The sequence below is a fragment of the Podarcis erhardii genome (genome assembly GCF_964252035.2).
Source record: "Podarcis erhardii genome assembly, chromosome: 2".
Classification (NCBI taxonomy): domain Eukaryota; kingdom Metazoa; phylum Chordata; class Lepidosauria; order Squamata; family Lacertidae; genus Podarcis; species Podarcis erhardii.
Genome location: NC_138498.1, coordinates 31,770,751 through 31,795,769, shown reverse-complemented (window position 1 = coordinate 31,795,769; position 25,019 = coordinate 31,770,751). Strand labels below are relative to the sequence as shown.

Sequence of the window (25,019 nt, the reverse complement as noted above, 5' to 3'; positions counted from 1 at the left end):
GTGCTACTGGAAGGAATTTTTTTATTTTGTTTTGACCATGGCAGACCAACACGGCTACCTATCTGTAACAGGGTTTTTCCACCCGCTGGTAGCAACTGTGATCTGAAGCAGGACAACTCCTGCCACTTGGACACAGTCACACACCTCTTTCAAGGCCAAGGTACCTGCTTGACTATGTATGCTGCTCTCCTTCTCTTGGCAGCCTGCCTGCCCTCTGGACGGATGGTGGAGCAGAAGGCCCTGGATGTCTACGTGAAGCAGTATGACCCTCACTATAGATACACCCTGATGAAGAAGGAGGATAAGTGGGGTGCCACTGTCTATACGCTCAACATGACCTCCCTGAAGTGGCTGAATGGTGAGAGTAGAATCAATCTCCTCACTGCTCTTTTCTTTGAAGGGGGTGCAGGGGTGGTAGGGAGGAAGGCTAGGCCATTGAGGAGGCTGCTGGGTGGGTGTGATTCCCTCTGTGGGAAGCGAAGAAACATGAGGGGCAGTAAGTACTAGTCCTGTGGTCTGCCGTGGCTAGTTATGAAAGGGATCCAAACCACTGCTTCTTCCTACCTTCTGGGGGAAACTGAATCAGTTATGGAGCAAAAAAAGCAAGGCCATGGGTCCAAACAGAAAATGCATAAACAGTATTGTATGTTTCATTCTCCTTTTTACTCTCAAGAACTGAAAAGTTACCATAAATAGTTGGGGGAGATGCTGTTTCTTCATGTGCACTTGAGACAAAGGTGAGGAATGTTTATGACGGGGAGGGATGTAATTTTTGTGATGGCTACGTGAACATGCCTCTTTGCAGCTGTCTCTATATACAGAGTGATCCTTACATTAGTTTGCATAGATGAAAAAGGCTGGATCCCTAGAAACAGCAGGGGAAGTAACACACTCAGTGTTACCCCAGGGGGGCATTTATGGGAGGATTCTTCCTCCACTCAACAACATGGTGGACGCAGCCTTATCTTTCTCCCAATGTAAGTCGATGGAAAACTTGAATGGGTGTGAAGGAGAGCCTGAATACCCAGAACAACTAGCAGAGGTGGTGATGGGGTGGAATGCCATTTACCCACCAAGGAATCTAGGGGGTATCAAGGTCCTTGCTGTGAAGGTGACACCCCACCCCAACTGTTCCCCCATCAACAGGGCTGGGCGATATCAGGGTTTCAACAACACAATATATCACCAATATATCACAATGTCTGAAATAAGGCTGGAACAATGTGGAGGCAAACAGGGTAATGTCCTGGCAACTGCTACTAGGGGTCCAAAACTGATAAATGATGATATTATCAATCACCACACAGTCATTTTCATCAGCAGGGAAGCCAAAATGCACCCAAAGAGAAGTTTTGGTTTGGGGCATGGCTACTAAATGGTGGTGTTCAGGACAATCCAAAGTACAGTGATGATTCATAGTGAATACAAATAAACTGGGAAAATATTGAACAAAAAATATTTTTCTAAATGTGATGTGTATGAAAATTAACTCAATGATAGCATGCTTCAACTAAACCATTAAAGATTTCTGGATAATATATCAATGTTCTTATGCAGTTTTAGGGGCAAATTTAAAATTTAAGAAAATAGATGATTTAGTAAAAATTTTAATTAAACTTGAATGTGGTTAACAATTTAATCTATTTTCAACTAATTAAAGAGGAGTTTAAGCAATTTCCTAGTGTCAAGTCACATCTGCTTCCCCTCTCAGAGGGCCAAGTGCAATACTGCAATTCTATGCACTCAGTTCAACTACACTTCTACTTTCCTGGGAGTAAGCCCCATTGAATTCAGTTACCAAGAAAACCTTCCCCATCATTCTCACCTCACAACAACTACCCAGTCTCCCATTTCAGTATATAAGGCAGCCACTGTTAAATCTCCCTCCTCCATTTCCCTCTATTGCAACACAGACAGCTCTCTCTCAAAAGCCCCCATCCCACCAATCTCTCCCTTTTTATCAAAGGGAGGAAGGGAAGGCAAGGAAGTGCAAAGATAGCATCCTTTAAATTAAACCAAAAAAAACCCCTTTTTTATATGAGAGAAGCTATTTAAGGTGAACCAACAACGCCTTACTTTACACGGGGGAAAGAGCTCTTTCTCAACAAGAAGCCCAGAGCCAGCCTCAGATGGGCAGTAAAGGGACACCGGGAAGGGAAGATAAGTGTGTCACATACATGCCGAAGGGGAAAGAGAGTAAAGAGGCTTAAACAAGAAATCTTTAATAAAAATATATTAAAAACAAAACAAAACAAAAAACAGGGAAAGGTTTTTTTGTTTGTGGTTCTTTGAAGAAAACAACCCCAGGTTTTTTTCATGGGAGCAAGGAGTGGGGAAAGGGGTTCCCAACAAGAAGCCTGGAGTCAGCTCAGACCAGCATTTCCGTACACCACACCTACCAGCCTGGCAGGATGGCTACTAACCTACTTAAGCAAGAAGCACCTTGTGGCATCTGATAAGTTTCTGCTGGCTTGCTGTTTTCGTCACCTGCACTTGCGATTCACCGCACTGGCAGGAAGCAACAGAGCTCAGCCCGGGCTCGCTGCAGAATCAAAAGAAGCATATGGTGACGTGATTTTTGTTAGCTGCTCCACCTGCTCTTGTGAGTCGCTTGCTGCCGCTGAAGAAGGCAGCAGAAGCACTAAGAAGGCTGTTGTTGTTTAGTCATTTAGTCGTGTCCGACTCTTCGTGACCCCACGGACCAGAGCACGCCAGGCACTCCTGTCTTCCACTGCCTCCTGCAGTTTGGTCAGACTCATGTTTGTAGCTTCGAGAACACTGTCCAACCATCTCATCCTCTGTCGTCCCCTTCTCTTGTGCCCTCCATCTTTCCCAACATCAGGGCCTTTTCCAGGGAGTCTCCTCTTCTCATGAGGTGGCAAAGTATTGGAGCCTCAGCTTCAGGATCTGTCACTAAGAAGGCTGGCTACATGGTTTCCCCAAAATTATGAAGTTTGCATAGCATGCACACACAACACATATCATGATTCATGATATGTTGCCAGGTAACATATTATGAAAACATTAACATGGTGTGGACTTCAAAACCAGTTTGGAACGATATATTGAAATACTTCCCAGGCCTAATGCAGATATAGGTTCTTCTTTGAACCTAACTCAGCCAGTGGGACTACCATTTGTTTGCATTAACCTTCTGCTCAGGACAGGTGTGGAGGGGTGCACCCCCCCTTTTAAAGTGACCCTGCAGGGACAACTCACTTCCCAGATGACTTAAAACCATGGATGGGTGGGAAATTAGATTCCGTTTGCACTTGGAGATCAACCTACCTAATTTGCAACTCCAAAGCCATATGAAAACTGAATCGTAGCCATCCTTTGAAATTCACATTTCTCCAGAGTTTGCAGTGTTATTATACAGCCAAGTAATATGAACAAAAATGAACATATTGTAGTCAAGATCACACACAAGAATGCATTTCATTAGGAGACATTGTTTTGCAAAAATGTGTAGATTAGGCAGAATTGCATACAAAAATTTCCATGTTAGGTCAAATGTACATTAAAATGCATGGGGATATATATGTTAGGATATAGTTCTGTTCCACCTTAAAAAGAACAGGCATGACTGTTGTGTGTCACATGCCTGTTTACTTCCAGCACAGGCTTGCTGGGAACTTCTGTTTGTATATTGTTTTTGCTATAAGGCTGTTTGCTGGACACGAAGGGAAGCAGACATGTTTTTCCTTTGTTCCTGAACTATGCTGAATAAACGCCTGTAAATAATGCTTACACATATCTCTGTCCGCCACTTCCATTTTGAGAAGATTTATTCAGTCTGTTGATAGAGTGTGCCAAGTCTCTAAAGGTATCTGAGGCTCGTGTCACTGTTTGATGCTGTTCCAAGGGAGACCGGTGATCGTTTGGCTGCCGGCCGGTGGCTGGAGCCAGCTGGGGGCCTGCTTGATGCCCCCGTCTCACCAGCAGTATCCCAACAAAACACACACACACACACACACACACACACACACACACACAACTGCTGTGGAAATGTGAACAGCTGAACTGGACATTTTAAAAAATGAGAGCCAGGGTGTGCTGGCCCCGGGGGGAAGGTACCGTGATCGTAGTCAGAGTTCACAAGATGAGAGGCGAGGTCCGAAACTGGGAGCCGGGCGGGAACAGGAATGCTGGAAGGTCAGAAGCAGGAGGCCGGGCAGGGAACAGGAACGCTGGAAGGTCAGGAGCAGGAGGCCGGGCAGGGAACAGGAACACTGGAAGATCTGAAGCCAACAACGACGTTGCTCCCGCAACCTGGGACCGGGCTGACTGACCTTTATCTTCTTCTAAGGCCAGGGGCGGTCCCGGTCCCCAGGAGCCCTGCCTCCTCTGGCCTTAAGGCGAGCACTCCTCCTGGGAGCAACCAGTTCCCTTCGCCTCTCTGCCCTAAGCCTCTGTAGTTCAGGAGAGGCCGAAGGGTTACTGGGCCCCGGAGGAGGCTCACCTGTAGCCACTGAGTCCTCAAGCACCTCTGGGGCCAGAAGGGTTTCACCTGGTGCCTGCTCCTGAGGATCTGACACAGGTGCAGGCTCCTCAGAATCTAGGCCTTGCCCCAGTTCAGCCGGCCCTGGAGGCGGGGACTCCTGTGCAGGCCGGGATTCCTCTGGTTCAGCCTCTGAATCGGAATCCCAGGCCATCACACAGGGATACCAAAGCTGTCAGATTCCCCCATCCCTGCTTAAAAGACTCTCCCACCTTTTTTGCTCATCATAGTGGCAAGTAGGATGGAATGATGCTATAACCAAGAGAAATGCCAATTTTTAATGCAGACAGGGTGCCCTGTGAGTGGTGAATGAATTTGTAAAAAAAATACCCGTACTACAATTCTTCACAAAGAAAATGGTTTTTGTGCATGTGTGGCTTTCAGCTTGGAGGGTGAGAGGTGGTGATTAGGAATGGATATGTCCATTTCACTTCTTTCAGCTTCTCTTTTCTCCAATCTTAAATTAAGTTTTCCACATTTCTGCAGCTATCTGTTATATTTTTAAAAAGAAATTCCTCATGAAAATTGTTCAGTACTGTATTGTAGTGCCAATTTCTCCCAAGCAATTTCACTCAATATAATACATTTTTGTATGTTATTTTCATTGATGCAATAATTGCTATGCACTCATTCCCCAAATAAATGCATTTTCTGCAAGCATGGGTTGATTGGATAATTGTACTGCAAGATTCGGATGCGTGCAAATTTCAAAGGATGGCTGTGTTTTGGTTCTCATAATGTTTCAGAAAGAATGAATTTCAAAGTTTTGCCTTTAAATGGCACCAGAATTGAATTTCTGCCCCCACCCCCTGGTGCTGACAGAAGTTAACAGCACCTGGAATGGGAAGATGTTGGCTTAATTCAGGGTTGGGGAACCTGTGGCCCAGCAGATGTTGCTGAATTCTTGTCAACCCTGACCGCTGGCTGGTTTGGGCTTCTGGGAGCTGGAGTTCAACAGCATCTGAAGAGCTACAAGTTCTCCATCACCGCCCTAAGTGATTTGATCTGTGTCAAGGAGAGTCCAGTGCCCTTCCTTTCACTTCCTAAATGCCAACTCTTTCTTACACTCTCTTTCTACTTTGTTAATTTTCTACTACTAGATAAATATTCATTATGCCTCCTGAGTGGAAAATGCATTTCAAAGGGAAAGTGGAGGCCTCATTCCCAGATGAATAGATTCTGTGTATCTCTTTTCAGAGTCTGAATTGACTAACCCAATTTGGTGGCATGAGCTGATCATTGCTGTGTCAAAGGAACAAAAACTGAAGGATTCATGTTTGCTGATGATTGGGAAAGGCAGAAATGATGCATCTAATACTTCCACAGATTTGAGTGTTGATGAGCTCATCAATCTAGCAAAATCCACTGGGTCGTAAGTAATTGGCTGGATCTCTGAGCAATGAATATGGCACCAGCTCTGCTCTGTTAAGACTGTTAAGGGAATTAGCAGCCCTGCAAGAATGGAGAACAGTGAGGTAGACATACTTGATGGAGGGAGGTCGTGTAGAAAATACTTTTCCTGGTGGGGAATGAGGGTCAGAATTAGGGCTGCACATCATTTTTGGACAACGCTTGAGCTGAGGTGAAATGCCTCAGAATGATTTGGGGCTTATCTGAAGCAAAGCAGGATTTGTATGGGCATGGGCACCTCGTGAGGTGCTTTGCAGTGTCCTGCGAATCCAGATGTAAAACAACAAGTGTCTAGTAAAAGGCAAACGAAATGTCTAAGTCAAGAATGAGGAATCTATTTTGGCTTGGTGGGCCACATCTTTATTTCCCCCTACTCTGTGGCCAACTTGGACAGATGGGCAGAGTCAATCATCCCGAGATCATAGTGACATCAGGTGGCTGATAGCTGTGTGGTGTCACCCATGAGTGGGGGCGGGGGCGGGAGGATCTGCTTTGCCAGAGTGTTCCCTGGAAAAGTAGCACCCAGCAGTACTGAATCCTATCCTGACCATTTGATGCTCAGAGTGTTCAGTCCTGCTGACTGTAGGGGTCTGCTTCAGCAGCGCTTTCCCCATAAACAGGCAAAGCAGTACCCATCAGGAATTCACCTTGCCCTGCCCACCAGCTGATGTCACCCCCTGGCAGGCGAAGACTTATCCAAGAGCCAGATATTCTCCCCAAGCCATCGTCCAAGCTTACCATATAAGGAATAACATCAGCATGGGGAGTGGGTGGAGGGGAAGTTCACGTGCTTCAGAAAAGTTGCACATGCGGTAAAACTTTGCTTACTTATACAGTGGTGAAAGTTCCTAAATTATTGGTATAGGCCAGTGCTTTTTTAAAAAAAAAAAGTTTGGGGGTGCTCTCATTTTCCTGCTCATATTGAAATACTGCCCCTCAATGAGGCCAAAATGTTTAGGGGTATGAATCCCCCTGCGTTCCCCCACAAAAAAAGTACTGGGTATAGGAATTCAAGAGTGGCTGATGAGAGCTGTGTTGTCTGAGCTGGAGCAACCAGCTCAAACCTCTTCACATGCTGAGTTTCTGAGGTAGCCTTGAATACCTAGTTCCTCCCAAGGTGAAGTGAGCATAGCTAAGCCTGGCAGGTCGATTGCTCTATGGTATTAAACCCTTCATGCATTAATTAGACTTAAATATGTTCGTTATCCCACATGTATTAGAGGTGTTGTATATTCGCAACCTGTGAGTGTTATTGGAGGAGGAAATACCATACTGAGTTCTCACTAATAAAGCAGTCAGAAACAAAAATGGTCTGAAAGCCAGGTTCTCTATGCACCAGAGTGACATATTAGTTCATCTTCCTCTCAGCCCCCCCCCAAATAAGTAACAAGAAAGGTAATATTGCTTGAATTCTCTGTCTCTTCCTTGATTTTAGTAAATCTTATGATTGTTCCAAAGCTGCCCAGAGCTATTGACTCTGGTCTCTTTGGCCTCATTGCCTGTTGATCACAAATGACGTTTACTCCTGTTGACTAATATTTTGTTTTGTCTCTGAAGCTGTGCAGCTCTTTTGGGGCAGATTCCAAACCAGCCAATCACCTACAAGGTAAGTGCTCTAGGATCTTAGCCATGCTGGGAACTTCCCACAATCATTTTCAAACTCGTGTAGGAGTCAGGAGTCGGTTGGGTGGGTGGAACTGGGGAAACAGGTGTGGCCATCACATTTTCTCACTGGAAACTTCCATTACAGATTCTCTTCCCCCAATTTCACTCTAATGAGGGAAGTGTTTACTTTCTCAGAGCAAAATCTAGCAGAAATCTGCAGATTGTCTGATAACCTTTCTTCATAAGCAAATTGCATTTCATAATTGTGAAGAATTAACCATCTCTTTCATAGAAGTGGTTCAAAATACTAGAATTAAAATGTGGGAGCCAAGTCATGTGGTGTGCATCTCCTTAGAGAAGGTGAAGGTGAGAGCAGCAGGAGCCTGTTCCCTTACTGGAGCCATGGACTCCTACTGCATTCCCAGTGGGTTGTACATGGGGCAACTGTGCCGCTTCATCACTAGGAGTTGAAAAATCCTGGCCTGCCTTACCAGGACCTCTATTCTTAAATGTTGTAGGGACGCAGGCGGCGCTGTGGTCTAAACCACTGAGCCTCTTGGACTTGCTTATCAGAAGGTCAGCGGTTCAAATCTGCGTGGTGGGGAGAGCTCCTATTGCTCTGTCCCAGCTTCTGCCAACCTAGCAGTTCGAAAGCACGCCAATGCAAGTAGATAAATAGGGACCGCTGTGGCTGGAAGGTAAACAGTGTTTCCATGTGCTCTGGTTTCCATCACAGTGTTCAGTTGCACCAGAAACAGTTTAGTCATGCTGGCCACATGACCTGGAAAACTGTCTGTGGATAAACGCCTGCTCCCTCAGCCTGAAAGCGAGATGAGCACTGCATACCTTTTCTTAAATGCTGTTTTTAGTGGCTCAACAATTTGCAATCATGGTTACTATGGGCAGTTTAGCCCAAATGTGTGTGTAAATGAAAGACATGCAGGATTTTGTTGGTATTTGCAGCGGTGAGAGGGGAGAGGATTTCTGTTGGATAGGTTTGGCAATATATTTGGCATGCTGATCCCTGCTCCGTTAAGCAGAACAACCCATCCATCAACTAACCTAAACAGATGCCTTGCCTTGCTGGAGTGATAGCTAATTCCCTTCCTATTCACCTGGTGAAAGCTGACCTGTCAGGCTGTTCTAGGGGTCCAGATGGGATGCTCCAACCAAAAACACATTCATCTTTCTTTTATTTTGCTTCCAGACAATCCCTTTGCAAATGTGCAAGAACAGCTTTGAAAATGCTGCGGTTTATTGTACGTGGTGGAAATTCATGAATGACAAGAGTGAGCAACCTCACGGGCTAATTCAGTTTCCAATGGTCAAGGTAACTCTGGCTTTCTGCACATGCTGCTATCATTCTGGAAAAATGTTCTTTGTTGTTTCCAGAAACCCCTTAAAGCTGGCAGAACTACTGTAATTTTTACAAACCACATACCCCTTATATACGTATACATATATACATACAAACACACACACATCTATAAGCTTGCAAATCACAGAACCTAGAAGCAGGTGAGGTGGTGGCCTCAGGCGATAGATCTGGGTGCAAAGAGTATAACACTTGCTGCCACCTCCAACGTGGATGCCCCCTGCAGTAGTAGTAGTATGTGTGTGTGTGCCCATGCCTGTGGAGAGGTACGCCTGTGGCAAAGGTGGAAGTTGCATATAGGGGACATGGCATGTAGGCAGGGGCATGGCAGCAGAGGAATGGGTCCATGGAAGAGGAGGCTGGGGCAGGGGCCTGGTGGCATTTGAATGTATTTGGATTAAGGATATCTCTTTGAGGTTTTCACCTACTTTTTGGAGCAGGTAAATTAGTTGTTTTCTGTTCCTGGTACACGGTCTGTATGGACAAATATTGTTTCCCATTAAGATATTCTGGAACAAGAACAAAATACTGTATAAGATGAGATGAATTTTAACACATTCCTATATATGTTTGCACAGAAGTAAGATACATTGAGTTCAATGGACTTACTCCCAGGTAAGCATATCTAGGATTGCAGCCTTAGAAAGGAAATTTGAAACTATCACAATGGTTTCAATTTATGAAGATAGATTATGTTATTAAAGATATTAGGATGATGAATTATTACTAATTAGGAAGGTTATTTGCAATTTGGAAACAGGGATGACAAAGATATGGTTCAAAAGCTGTTCAAGAATGTACCATATATTAATAAAATAAAAAAGAACATGGAAAGCATAACATTTTAAGACTTCCTGGCAACTATTAGTTAAGCAGAAGGGAAATCTTTCTCTTTTTGTATTAATTTGGCAGAGAATTATTAAAAGGTGTTATATTGTTGGCATCTGACACTTAAGAAAATGAATGAAATATATAATACATATTAATGCTGGAAATAATGATGATGATAATTACTATGCCTAGGTGACAACACTAGCCCACTAATATATTTTCTCATTCTTTTTTGATAATAATTTTTATTAGTTTTCAATTACAATCCAATAATAGCTTCATTATAAGGATACCAATTTATAATACAATTATTAATACCAATTGTTCAAATACCAAATTATATACAGTGCTACCTTGGTTGTCAAACGGCTTGACTCCCGAACAAATCGGCTCCTGAACACCACAAACCCGGAAGTGAGTGTTCCAATTTGCAAACATTTTTCGGAAGCCAAATGTCCGACGCAGCTTTCGCAGCTTCCAATTGAGTGCAGGAAGCTCTTGCAGCCAATCGGAAGCTATGCCTTGGTTTTCAAACAGTTCCAGGAGTCGAACAGACTCCCAGAACGGATTAAGTTTGACAACCAAGGTACCACTGTAATTTAGATAAGGTGGCTCCCCACGTGCTAGAACTGAGTTATTTGCTTTATTTTTGTGTTCCAAAATCTTATTAATTTCAAGTACATTCCGTTCATAATAATAATCCCTTATACAACAACTACAATACTGTGTGTGGCAATTATTCTGCCCATGGTGTTTCTTCCCGTCCTTGTCTCTTCCCCCCCCCCCCCCGGTTGTTGCTGTTTTCCATCATGTCATATTCCATTGTTGTTTCAGAAATTTCCCCATTGCTCTGTCCCGTGCGTTGTTGTTTTGCGACCTTGACAAGAGCTGAAAAAATCACTCTGTCCCAATAAAAAACCTGTTTTCACAATTTTCCCTCTCAGCCTGGGAAGAAGAGTGGTCTGTCGAACTGCAGATGACTCAATAACAAACCTTATCAGTTCCTTGGCAAGTTCACAGATGCCTTTCATCTTTCTGTCCAACTGAAGATAAATGAGCAATTATACTTCCACTTAAATCAAATTCTGAGTCCTCTTAGCGTTATTCAGTTCACTCCATAAATAATAAAGGATGGGGAAGAGTCAGCTCTAAGTTTCCATTCTAAACCTTTTGCAAAATAGAGCTTCCCTTCCTTTTTCCTTTTTTTTTACACACACAGTTCTGTTTAATGTTATATTCCATCTCTATAATCCAATTTATTCCATCCTTGCTTGTACAAATATAATTTGGACTAAACATTCAGAGGAGGGTTGCCAAATTATATATGTAGAGAAGAAAACTTTACATAAATAAACCATAGGTTCGCCCCACTGTCTTTTGCACCAAATGAAGTTTTATCTCAAATTCAAACCTTAAAGTCCTTGCAGTTGTTTATGTTTTGCAATTTGTGATATCATCTTTTCTAGTATGCTCCTGTACTTTAGTCCAATTAAACTCAAATTAACGGGAGAACCTCTGCTCCTTAATGATGGCATTGGAGGATTTTCGGCAGGTGAAGTGCTTTTGCACTCAGTGCCTCCCTGCCTCCCGCAATCCATGACAGAGCGAGAGCAAGGTACTGAGACAAACTGCGAGTGAAGCCCATTTCCCCCTGTCCCTGGGGGGATTTTGCAAGGATAATTACCCTCAGTCATCCTGGTTTTTCCTTTGCCAATGATCTCCTGCTGTCGTGGGAGCTGCCTCCATTAAGGCAGAGAGGAACCAGAAGCCAATATATTTTCTCATTCCGGACTTCAGGGGAAGAAGATGGCAAAATAGTAATCAGTTGCTGACATGCCTGTCAGCAAAGATAAATATGCGGTGATGAAAAGCAACCAAGGTACAAATCTTGGTTGCCAAATCTCCTGTTTGAGATAAGGGTATTCAGGGATCAACTCCAGAGACTACAATCCTCTTCTGTTATGTGCAGGCAGCTGTGCGAGGCATGGACACAATAATAGATTTCCTGCTGAAAGAATCTGGTGGAACAGTGAAGATCACAAAGTTCACATTGACTGGTATTTCCAAGGTAGATATGAACTGCAGGTCTGTGCTGTATTGGATTTTCGATACACCAGAATTAACCCTATGCATGCTCATCCCCATTTCACCTGTATATGCCATGTTTGGGGTCTCCAGTGGGAACTGAATACCTCTGCATCTTTATGCTTTATCTCTTTGTTTTAGCGTGGCTGGGCCACCTGGCTGACAGCAGCTGTGGACAAGAGAGTTGTGTCATTTATTCCAATTGTTTATGATCTTTTGAATTTCGTTAAGGTGAGTAGATGTTCAAAGGATGGTGCACAAGCTGTGTGTACTTAGTCTTGAGTCTTCTTCATAGTTCCTTCATAGTACTCTGGACAAATAAGAATATGTTGGCCATTTGCAGGCAGGCCACAAATGTGAGAGCCAGTGAAACTTCTGAGGAAGGGCACTCCACAGCCTCAGCACCACTGCTGCAAAGACCCTGTCCTGTGTCCTAATCAGCCATGCTTTTGAAGGCAAGGGACAGTGAGGAATCCCTCCAGTGATTGTAAGGGAGGAGAGGCAAATTTGTGGAGGGAAAATGGTCCTTCAAATATCCTGGCCCCAAATATTGGTTCATTAACTGTTGGCTTCTAGGTTTGAGGAGGAACAAAGCTTTGCAAGCATATTTCTTTTCCCACAATCCTGGCAATTATGGAGGGTGAACTGGATGGTTTCATGAAGTAGTGCCATAGACATTACATGTAACATTTGGTTCCTCTTAACTGGCATTCTTAACAGAACATAATGGAACACACACACCGAAGGGAGGGACTGATTCTGGAGCAAAACACACAAGCCCCGCCCACCAGATACCAAGCACTCTACTATTCAAATTAGGCCCCAGTGTTTTTCTTACAAACACAATACAAGTAAATAGCAACAGCAACAAACAAACAAAAAAACAACAACAACCCATGAGAGCCATAGGCACTGACTGTTGACCCTAACTTATTGGCATGTCCTGTTTTGTGTCCAGCAGCTTAGCCAGAAGTGTACCTAGGGGTTGGCGAAACTGACTACTGCCCAAGGGGTGGGGCGCTAAAATCACCTGTTGGATGCTGGAGTCCTCCCATGACTCTTGGAGTACTTCCTACCACTCAGCACTCCAACACCTTCTATGCCCGCAGAAGGAATCCACCAGGATCTCCAGGAGAAAAAGGCTGCTGCTGCTATTGCTATAGGAGAGAGCAGGAAGGGTTCCTTGGAGTGGCTTCCAGGCACAGAGCAGTGCAGCTGCCCTGTCAGCCCTGAAGATGCAAATTCCTCCTGTCCAGGCAAGCTCACCTGCTTCTAAAAAATTGGGGGCACCAATACAGTTCCAAGGGACCCTAGGTATGCCTCTGAGCTTAGCCCTGCTAAAGAGCTGAATAAATATTATGCTTTTAGCATTTGACTCTCCTCCATACTGTAGGACTTCAGGTTCTTAATATATGACAGTGTCATATATTACCCCCCATCATTTCTCAGTGAAGTGATGGACATGAGGCAGCAGTTGATAATGCAGGTGAGCTGTGCACAGGTGAGCTCCATGCAAGCTGCTGGCCAGCCCTGTGGAGCCTCCTTTTATTGACACGAATATGCAAACCCAGGCAGATACATTTTGGGCTTTACACATCTTCCAGTCCTGAGATCGTGGGGTGGTACAAAGCTATTTTGGCACCTGTTTCCACCGCTTCATTTTCCCCTTGCACAGTGTATGACGAAGGAGACAAAAGGTCTCAAAGACAAAGGTTACAGACAGGGCACCGCAGACTACTGAGACCGCAAAGGGTTAGACAGTGGGTGCGATGTTCAGACAGCTGTGGCTTTATCTGTGAGGGGGGATCTGTGCCCCACACCCCAAGGTCACGCGTGCAGGCAGACTGAGGATGCTGCGGGTGGGGAGTGTTCTCCCTCTGGACCCCGCGATCATCCCTACATCTCAGAAAATAGGGACATTCTACTAATGTAGAATGGAATGTTCTTATTTGATGTGCACTTTAGAATTCTTTTCTTCTACTCTGCCACAGAACAGGCATCATCAATACCGAGCATACTGTGGCTGGGGAAGGTCATTGAAAGTCTTCTATCAGCTGAACCTAACTCGGCAGCTGGACTCTCCACGGTTTAAGGAATTAACTTCATATGTTGATCCATTTCGTGAGTAATTCTTACCACCTCAGATTTCTCTGACAAATGAAATGGTAGCAGAATAGCAGAACAAAGGGTTGAATTGGTGGGAAAGGGCAGCCCTGGGGAATTGTGGTGGCACTTAAAAATTGCTCAAAAACATTTTTTGTGTGATTTTGCCAAAAAAGCTCAACGACTTTTGTGCCGGATTTTCACTTTTTAAAATATGGCAACCCTAAATTAAACCTAAGATAAAATATGGCATGTGGCTACTTTGTGGAAAGCTTTAAGAGAATCCCCCAAGGCCATGATCCTTCAAATCAAAAGGGCAGAGAAGTTATATTGGGATCTAGTACTAGATATTTGGGTTACGGGAAGTAAGTTGTTTAAATTACGATTTGTTTTAACAATAGCAACAGCAAACATATGAGGGTTTTCCTTCTAAAAATCAGGCTGCTGAGATGAAGAAAGCTCAAAAGAACCTTCAGAATCTTCAGCTGGCTCCGAATGCAGCACTAGGGGGTCTTGATAGGAACTCACCCGTGGGATCTCGGGTCATCTATTTTTTCATTAGACCACACTGGCTTCCAATATCTTTCCAGGAATAATTCAGTGCAGTAGCATCACCTTTAAAACCCTGGCTGGTTTGGGCCAAGATTATCAAAAAGGGCCATCTCCTCCCATATGAGTAAGCTCATTTCTTATGATCCACAGGGGTAGCTTTTATAAGCATCCCACCATGGAGAGAGGTACTGTTTGTTGGGAATGGGGACTGTGGAACCTCCTGCCACAAGACATTAACTGGGTCCCCTCTGTTCTGGCTGTTAGTTGGCTGGCTTTTGTTCCATGTTGTGTTGGATGCTTTTATCCATGATGCTTGTTCCAATTCCATGTCTCGATTTCTGTCAGAAATGTATGAAAGTACCCAAGGAGTCCTTTTTAAAAGTAACAAAGCAGACCCTCTATTTTCCAGGGATGTCCCTGATTTAGAGAAGCCGTCAGGGTTTCTGATTTGATCCCAGAATGTCCCACTTTTCCTTAGGATGTACCTGTTTTCATTGGAGAAATGTTGGAGGGTATGGAGTTATCCAACCCCTGAGCCTGCATAGGGAAGTTTTTAAAATATTTAATGTTTTAGTATGTTTTTATATTTGTTGGAAGCTGCCCAGAGTGGCTGAGGCAACCCAGTAAGATGTGTGGGGTATAAATAGTAAAATTATCATTATGGAATGGAACGTCCCTATTTTCAAAGGAGAAATGTTGGAGGGTATGATCTGGTTTCTAAGCAAGCCGAATTGATAATAAACATGTCGTTATAGTCTAGGTTCTCAAAACTAGCCCAGCCTTAGGCCAAGATGCCAGAAGACAGCAACAGCAGCCCCCTCACAGCTGTTTCTTTGGAGTCTGCCAGTATTCTAATGCCATTACAGTGGTACCTCGGGTTACAGACGCTTCAGGTTACAGACTCCGCTAACCCAGAAATAGTACCTCAGGTTAAGAACTTTGCTTCAGGATGAGAACAGAAATCGTGCAGCAGCAGTGTGGCGGCAGCAGGAGGTCTCATTAGCTAAAGTGGTGCTTCAGGTTAAGAACAGTTTCAGGTTAAGAACGGACCTCCAGAACAAATTAAGTTCTTAACCCGAGGTACCACTGTATATTAACCTAAGCTGTGACTGCATTTGGAATACTGTGTAGAGTTTGGTCCGTCACACCTCCGAAAGGTTATCGTAGAGCAGGAAAAGGTTCAGAAAAGAACAGCCAAAATTATCAAGGAGGTGGAGTGATTCCCCTTTGAGGACAGATTGCAGCATTTGGGCCTTCTTAGTTTAGAGAAAAGGCAAGTAACTGAAGACAAAGTGACTTACTGGAAGCTGAAGGAAGGGAGAGTGCTGGTATGCTCAGGTCCTGCTTGCAAGTTTCCCACAGATATGTGGCTGGCCACTTTGAGAACAGAGTGCAGGTCTAGGTGGACCACTGGTTTGCTCTAAGAGGATCTCCTTGTGTATCTGTGATGCCGCATGGCCAGTTCTACCAATCCAATTAGCTTCTTCACCAGGAACAATAAGGGTGTGCCATCCTGTCCTCCGTCTTGTGCAAAAATTATTTTGGGCCAGGCCTACCTGTTGAAGATGAAGGTGGGATATAAATTATCCTAATAAATAAATAATGCATCCTGAGGCATCTCATATTGGTTTCTTGATGACCTAGAGAACCTACTATCAAACTTTTTTCAAAGACCCAAACAGCATATATGCTATAGAAAGACTCCCTTTTCAACACTGCATCACCAACATTTGCTATCTAGACTTTGATCCATGGTGCTAGTTTGCCACAATAAGGCTGATTTACATATTTTTCAATTATATTTTTGTTCCCACCTGCCCAATGAATGTCTCTTGTTTTCCATTGCTCCTGTCCAATCTTATTAGCCTTTGATGATGGAAATAAGTAGTAGCAACTTGAGAACTGCATGTGTTGACCAATACAGTAACATTTTATTTTTCAATCCTCAGAATATAATGAGCGATATCAAAATAAGCCCAAGTGCCTAATCTGTGGAACAGGAGATGGAATAAACCCGCCTGATGACTCTCACTATTTCTTTGATCAACTAGCAGGAGAGAAATATATCCGGTGAGTTCATGCTGCAAAAAATTATCCTTTTCGAGGCAATGAAATCATCCCTCTGGTTAAAGACAGTGACTGGATGGCTTGAGACCCAAATGAGAGACAATACTGTAATTTGAACTGAGAATGCACAGGTCCCTTAGTGCTGAGCGAACCCCCTGTGTAGTCTGAATGATAGTACCAATGAACAAGACTGCTGATCTTTGCTGCACAATTCACATAGGCTTTGAATGATGATGCAATGTTTTTTCCTTGTATATTTCTATGTGTGTGTGCATTCTTTCTAAGGAGGAAAAACTGCGGAAAGTCAAAATTCTGTTGTTAGAAGAAACATGTCGTTGCTATATCTTTCTCTATTACAAGGAAGCTATTTTTGCAAAAAAACTCTCTTGTTGCCTGCAGGTTCCTCCCAAACACCACACACTTTGTGGCATCGCGCCCTGGGGATAAAGCATCTATCTTGGAGACGTGTAGAGCCATTTATCTCAGCACCATGCAGAATTTGAACATGCCTCAAATTTCTTGGGAAAGGGTGGAGGTGAGGAAAACTGATGTTGCCGATGATGTCAAGAAGCATGTTTTCTAATTCACCCCAAGTAATGGGTGCATGTTGTCTCTAACAGATCGAGTCTCCTTTACAGTACTAAGGAGATGGAGTCAAACTCAAGATTCCTAAAAAGTTATCACAAATATTGATAAACAGGAAGGTTGTTATGATGATATGCAAACCGGCCTTGGTTAATGTTGTCTTTTACCAGTAAATAGGGTTGCCAATTTGTTTGGGCAAAATGCAGGACAGGGCAGTTGTGGGGTGGTTTTTTTTAAAAAAAACTGGAGCTGAATTGACTTCAAAGCAATCCATTACAATCTGCTGCAGCCTAACAGGATGGCCCCTCTGGAATTTGTCAAATGCATGTGCGCACACACATAAACATGAATTTGTAAATTTGTCTGTGCTTGGCTACTCAGAGCTTAAATGACATTTCACACACACTTTCAAACACATACATTTGGAGAGGATCCCTAATTTGGGGGAGAGGGAGAGGGAGAGAGGGAGAGAGAGGGAGAGAGAGAGAAGACCTGAAATACAGGACAAATACATGAAGTAACATTTTACATTGAAATATGGGACAATCCTGTATTATACAGGACAGATGGCACCCTACCAGTAAATGATGGCAACAATAGCTTGCATAACTCAGTTGATAGGTTGTGGGTTCAAGCCTCTCATTGGGCAAAAGAGTCCTGCATTGCAGAGGGTTGGACTACATTACCCTTATGACCTAATTCTACAATTATTTGATTATAGCATTTGGTCCTTCTCTGAGGGCACCCTTGGTTAGCCTTGAGTGTTCTAGTAAACATCAAAATATTGCCACATTTCTCATTGGCCTCCTAAGATCTTGGGTGTTCTCTGTATTTACTGTATCAGAATATAGGATTCAGTTTCTTTTTCAATCACAGAGAAAGTGTCCTGAAGTGATCCAGAACAGGCTCAGAAAGTTGGTTGTGTATTCAAGTCCTATAGAAGAGCAAAAGACTGCTAGACCAGTTTACTTCAGTAGTATAAATATACTATTGGTTGTGGCTTTCATCTTCCTTCTGAAAGACTGAGAGGTGTGTAGATCTTCTAGTATTTATCTTTACAACAGCCTTGTGGGATACGTTGGGGTGGCCAAAGTGAGAACTGTGATAGGATCGCCTTTTCTTCTTCTTCTTTTGTTTGTTGTCACTGTTGCTGCTGAGAAAAGGTACGTAAATGCAACTATGGATAGATTTGGATAGGTGATGTGATGATCTGGGGAGGCAGCTGCTAAATCATTTCTCACCAGGCTGTTTTCATGAGTGAAAATCACATTAGCTTCTGTGACCCACATCTGACTGTTTCCTCTTGAAGAATCAGTTTTGGAGGAGGAGATTTTCATTGTGGAAATGGTGTTAAGGGAAAGTGCTGGCCCTACAGCCATTAACACAAATAGGTAAAAAGGTAAAGGTACCCCTGCCCATACGGGCCAGTCTTGACCGACTCTAGGGTTGCGCGCTCATCTCGCTCAAGAGGCCGTGAGCTGGCGCCATCTGAAGACACTTCCGGGTCACGTGGCCAGCGTGACGAAGCTGCAGCTGGTGAGCCAGCACCAGCGCTGCACACGGAAACGCCCTTTACCTTCCCGCTATAAAGCGGCACCTATTTATCTACTTGCACTTAGGGGTGCTTTCAAACTGCTAGGTGGGCAGGAGCTGGGACCGAACGACGGGAGCTCACCCCGCCGCGGGGATTCGAACCACCAACCTTACAATCAGCAACTCCTAGGCACTGAGGTTTTACCCACAGCGCCACCCGCGTCCCTATTAACACAAATACATTCTTCTAAATTGCTGCATTTATCTTAAAAATATAGTATGAGAAATCTGAGCACAGATCTCCCCACAAGAAAAAGGGGGGAGGAAGTGGAGAGAGAGAGAATGGCTCAAGATCACTAGGGGGTCCCTGTGCCCTACTTTAGAGAAGGCAGTCCTACATCTGCATGACTAGAAAATGCTGTTTGCTGGAGTCCTCTATTTGAAGAGCTGTCTGGTTCAAGTGCAGTTTAAAGATAAAGAAGAACCCCAAGAAAAGAGAGTTGGGGGCCTTGAATCACCAGCTGACACTTAGCACCTGGACAGCAGGCTGAGCAGGTCACTTAATCACAATCTTCCCCACCACCGTATTGTATTTCTATTTAAAATGTAGTAATATTTCTAATTGTCACCCTATATGTATAGATTAATGTGTGTAAATGTGATGGAGATCTGTGTGCTCCTTTTGGGAGGCAGTGATGATATACAGTATAAGTGGCCAGCCTAAATCTCACTCCTTAAGCAGGGCAGGGGTTTGGACGTGTGTCTCCCTGATTTAAGTCCAGCAACCTGGCCACTATGTGATACTGGCTCTCAATTGTAGTAAGTGATGCATTAATCATTATCCCCCATACCAAACTTTCTCCAAATACTGAACCGTCATACAGATAAAAAGAAAGATGTTAATCATTCTAGTTTTTAAAAGTGTATCAACTCCTTAAAATATTAAATTTAGCTATAGTGATTCAGCACAGACATAGTGGTTGAATGCAGCCTTTTTTTGTCAGTTGCGAATTGTACTGATATGTATTGGTGCTTTCATGTGATGTTTTTGAGTAATTTTTTTCTCAATTTGCAAGCGCTTCATGTGCAGCTGCAGCTACTCCTGACACTGACGTTGCATTTTTGGTTGTATGCTGAAGGGAGACAATTTTTCTGTGATATTCTCTCTCTTTCTAGACAAATTCCAAAGGCATTATCCATCTCTGTACAGATCAGGAACCTTCAGCAACTAAATGTTTCTTTGCTAACACTCTGAACTCTAGAAGGTAGGATTCTTTCAGCAAAATTTTATATAATTCATTAGTATATAGAATAACATACAAAGTCAACATAGAAAAAAGCCCCTGAGGTCTTCTCTTTCTTAAAGCTTACTAAATTTTCCTCAGAGGAAGCAAGAAAGCCACTGGCCTTCTCTCAGTCAGCAGTGAGCAGCTCTGCAAACTTTTAGGTCTCTTCTGCACTGTACATTTAAAACAGTATCATACCAATTTAAACAGTACAGTAATGGCTCCACACACAGCACAGCCACACAATCATGGGGATTGTAGTTTGCTAAGGGTTCTGGGAGTCACAATTCCCAGAGTTCCTTGGAAAAGAGATCAATTGTTAAACCACTTTGAAAATTCTAGCTCTGGGAGGGCAATGGGGGTCTCTTAACAAACAGTGCTTCCCAGGTTTCTTGCAGGCATTAGTGTATAAAGCGGCATGATACTGCTTTAAATGTACAGTGCAGATAGATCCCTGTACTCTTCATTTACCCCCCAGAAATCCTTGGCAGAGTCTTATTTAAGGGAGCACAAGCGGTTCACCCACACTGCAACAATCTGCAACAATCACATAGAACAGAAGCTGTAAGGCAAGGGGAACCCAAGTTTTGGCATTGCACAGGATGCTACTGAAATCTGAAAGTTCAAAGTCCGCCAATGTCTTTTGTATGTGTTAAAACCTACTATCAAAGATTCAAAAGGGACCACTGAGTAGGTTATTAAGGATGCTCTTGAACATTTTGGATCAGGTTGACAGCATTAGAGATCCATCATAATGGGTGGGTAATCTTGTAAACATTATCTTAAATTTCCATAAATATGAGTACTTGTGTTGCGATGTGAATTAAGACATATTGTATTGTTGATGGTACTTTTCTTCAAAAAGCAGCTCATCCTGTACCTCCTCTTTCCCTTCTCATTCTTAGGCGAGACTTCAGGCGATTTCGGGGTCATCGTGTATCTTGGTTTCCATGCAAGGTTGAGAAAGTGGTAAGAGGATTTTAGATTTAGAATTTCTTTAGAGTTTCTTCACAAAGCTGAGGATGTCAAGGGGTTCCAAAGACACAGACAGACACAAAAGCAGTTCTTGGGAAACAGATGCCTCCCCGTAAAGTTGGGAAGAGACATTGAATTTGCTCGATGTTTGCAGATTTCCACAATGTGATACTTTGCACAGCACATTCATTTAGGATTTCTGTGTGGTGTGTGTCACAGACACCTGTTGGTTTCCATTTGTGATGTGAAGAGTGATAAGAACAAACAAGGAAAGCCCACTGATGGCATGTCTACTTTGGATGACCAGAACCCTAATGTGCCACAGCAAGCATGTGGACAGAAGGCCCATCCTGTAAAGTCCCTGAGCTACTTCAGGAGGAAGGGTGGAACATAAATTGAAGAAGGAAGCCATCAAACCAATAAATGGAATGGGATTCCTTCACTGTCTGAGTTGCCTGGAATATTGTCTTTCCCGTGGGGGAGTCCATAGGATGGTTTTATTTCAAAGCCCAGCAGATCCTATTTCCATCTAGCATTGCCCAGGCATGTGTGAGCAGAAGAATGTTGTATTTATGCTGCAGTCATAAAAACATCTATGCGAGAGAAAAAGGCCTGCTAACAAAGTGGGGCTGATGAGTATACAAGTATAATAGGGATGGGGAATCTCTTTCAGACAGAGGACCACATTCCCTTCTGCACAATCAAGGTGAATTCTACCATTGTGCAGTAGCCTAGTTTCTTCACACTCACACATCCTTCTCTATCCTCCATCCATCCAAGCAAGCAAGCAAACAGCATCAGAGTTCAAAGACACGTTCCAGCCAGACCAAAACATTCCAGGAGGGAGGAAAGCACAGCTGGTGAGGGATGTGGTTGGGAGAGTGTGGGGCTTGTTGAGAATCCCAAAGGCAGGGTAGACAGACTGGATGGCCACATTTCCCCCTGGGCCCAAGGTACCCCCTCGGGCACAGGATTGTGCAGATAGTGACTTTCTATAATGCTGGTGTGAGAACCTGATCTGTGTAACAAAATGGGATAGGTTTACATCCATTGGAAATAAGTGGTGTGGTTTAGGGTCACCTGGAAAGAAGTGGGATGTCATCCTCTCCCATCCTGCCCCACTTTGAGCCATAGTTGTTCCTAGTGCATTTTTTCTGGGGGGATGCATACCCCCAAACATTTTGTGAATCTAAGTTTGGCCTCATTGAGGGGCAGTATTTCAATATGAGTAGAAAAATGAGAGTACCCCTAAACATTTTTTAAGAAAAAAGCACTGGTTGTTCCCCTCTTCCCTATTAAACCTCACCTCACTCTTCCCCACATTCATGCTAATGAACATTTGAGACTTTGTGAAGCTCAATATTATACAAGACACCATGATAGGTCTCAGTGCCTTCTTCTGTTTTATCTCTTTGCAGAAAACGGGTGTCTATAAGGCAGAAATGACAAAGCCAGATATAGGATGGAGAGCCTTCTTTATTGAGGTAACACACACATCCCTATACACATGGATAAGGATTCACCGAGCATCAGGACTGATGGGGATTCACCCTGATCAGTCTTCCTGGAAACAGCATGTTCTTTCAGGAGTGTCATATAATGATATGAGTATTGGGACATTAAACAGTAAAGCAGGCCAGACATTGTTGGTCTACCTTTCTCAGGTCACAAAATGGCTCATAAGCATCCACCCCATTCCAGTACTATGTCCTCATTGCCACCCAGAAATAAAAACCAGTGTTTGTGGGATTTTCATGAAGTGTGCTTGGGACAGGTTATGGCTTAGATCAGGGGTTGGCAAATTTTTTTTAGCTGCGGGCCGGTCCACTGTCCCTCAGACCTTGTGGCGGGCTGGAGAAGCAGCACCGGGGGGGGGGGGCTGGAAAAAGAGGCGAGGGGGCAAGTAGTCCTCCTCCCCAGCCCCCAGCCCCAGCCACTGCGCTTACCTTCCCAGGGGCTGCCACTGCCGCTGCCACTGTTGCTGCTTCTCATGGGTAGGCAGAGGGAGCTTGTCTGCTCCATTCTCTGGCTCACAGGAGCACCAGGGTGGCAGTGGCGGCGGCAGCGGAGGGAAGATGAGTGGCAGGAAAGGGCTGGCTCTGGAGAGGGGCTGCTTAAAATGGCGCTCAGCCAGCTCAGCCCAGCCCCGCCCCCTTCCTCCTCTAGGCAGGGTGGGGAGAAGCCAGGAGGAGGGAGGGAGGAGGCACCACCGTGGTGTGTGTGAGGGAGAGGGCAGGGGAATGGAATGGTGCAGGGGGGAAATGGCGCAGCCCAAACGAACAGAATCCCCATGCCAATCCACAGACAATCCGCAGGCCGGATCCTGAAGGCAATTGGGCCAGATCCGGCCCGCGGACCTTAGTTTGCCGACCCCTGGCTTAGATGAAGTGCTCCTAAAGTGGAGTGATTAACAGGAAGAGCTATGAGCTGGGTACAGTGGTACCTCGGGTTACATACACTTCAGGTTACATACGCTTCAGGCTGCAGACTCTGCTAACCCAGAAATAGTACCTTCAGGATGAGAACAGAAATCGTGATCCAGCAGCGCGGTGGCAGCAGGAGGCCCCATGAGCTAAAGTGGTGCTTCAGGTTAAGAGCAGTTTCAGGTTAAGAACGGACCTCCGGAGCGAATTAAGTACTTACCCGAGGTACCACTGTATTGCCATTCCAAATCCCAGCCCTGGTATTAACTCAGGATGGTGTAATTATGGAATGGTGCTTCTTCCTTCACTGCCCCTCTGCACACATTTCTTATAAGATGGCGAAAATGATACTGACATGGTTGGGCAAATATTAGTAACCACTTATATTACTTCACTTCTTGTGTGCCTCTCCAGATGTGCTTGTTATTGAGCATTCATGAGATGTACTCGCAATGGTATTGGGTCAGTTATAGGCAATCTCACGTTCAATACTGTTTGCACCTAGGAAAGTTTTGAGGTGGAACATATGGCTTCGTTTCCAGTTGGTTCATGTCCTGTAACATCCTACTGAAACCTCTAAAGTTTTATGTCACAAATGTCCCGGTTTAGGTTTTGCCCTGTTTTTGTTGCACATAGTACATGAGTGCTCCTCCAGATGGCAATAATGCCACTGGGGAAACATTGCAGAACAACTAATGTGTGGCCAGTCTGGTGTAAAACCATCAATAACACACTTCTGTTGCATTCATGACATGTTGTAAAATACACTCACCAAAAAAACCAGTCTTTTTTGTTTGTTTCTACTTTTGATCTTAAATTTAATAATAATGACTACCATAAATAATATAAATATCCATCTTGGAGGGGCCCTATGCCTTCCAGGAATGATGAAGCAACTTCTAACTGCTGTACATGAAAGCTGCGGTGTTGTGGTCTAAACCACTGAGCCTCTTGAGCATGCCGATCAGAAGGTCAGCAGTTTGAATCCCCACAATGGAGTGAGTTCCCATTGCTCTGTCCCAGCCCCTGCCAACCTAGTATATTAACTGAAACCAAGTGATCCAAAGCTGCTTTTGCACAGTCATTAAGTATTTTGCCATAGGGCACTACTCTTAAAATATGCAGAAAGACGTAACAATTATATTTTAGAAATTTCTGTGCTATATGCTCCCAATGCAGCCTGTTTTCCACTCTTTGTACTGAGCAGAACTGCAATGTTGTTTGTAGGTAACTTTCCTGGAATCTGAGAAAAAGAAGTACGTTTTCACCTCAGAGGTTCACATCATCCCAGACACTTTTCCATGTGCAGACTGCAAGGATGAGGAATGCTATGGGGAGCTGGTGTGACATCCATCACAGACGTTCTGGTTCCTGCTGCTGAAATAATCCATGAGGGAAGACACGTGGCACTGAGGAAACCATGCAGAGGAACAGATAGGCAGAGAAATAACCAAGCCTAGAGAATGTACAGCTCTCACTATCACTAAAATGTGGGGAATTTGGTGTCATGGGTCGGTGACAGAAAGGTGGGAAACGGGTAGCATGAAAATTATTGGGCATGGCTGGGAGGGCCCGGCTATATAGAATTATGAACAAGTAACACAACAAAAGAAAGTGCGCCTTTGTAATTCCTGGATCTCTGCATAATAAGAAATAAAAGTGTTATCTTCACTGAAATTCTGTGCCAG

At 44.1% G+C, this 25,019-nt stretch overlaps 1 protein-coding gene across 1 annotated transcript; it reads left to right on the top strand.

Annotated features, from left to right (window-relative positions):
- Positions 1-74: 74 nt before the first annotated feature.
- LOC309334967 (autocrine proliferation repressor protein A-like) lies at positions 75-25,008 on the top strand. Its single transcript, XM_081849790.1, has 13 exons — positions 75-358; positions 5,699-5,873; positions 7,469-7,517; positions 8,724-8,846; positions 11,692-11,790; positions 11,949-12,038; positions 13,799-13,928; positions 16,412-16,532; positions 16,929-17,064; positions 19,824-19,912; positions 20,839-20,902; positions 22,327-22,392; positions 24,559-25,008. The coding sequence occupies exons 1-13, from the start codon at positions 175-177 to the stop codon at positions 24,676-24,678; spliced, it is 1,446 nt and encodes a 481-aa protein (XP_081705916.1). The 5' UTR covers positions 75-174; the 3' UTR covers positions 24,679-25,008.
- The last annotated feature ends 11 nt before the right edge of the window (positions 25,009-25,019 follow it).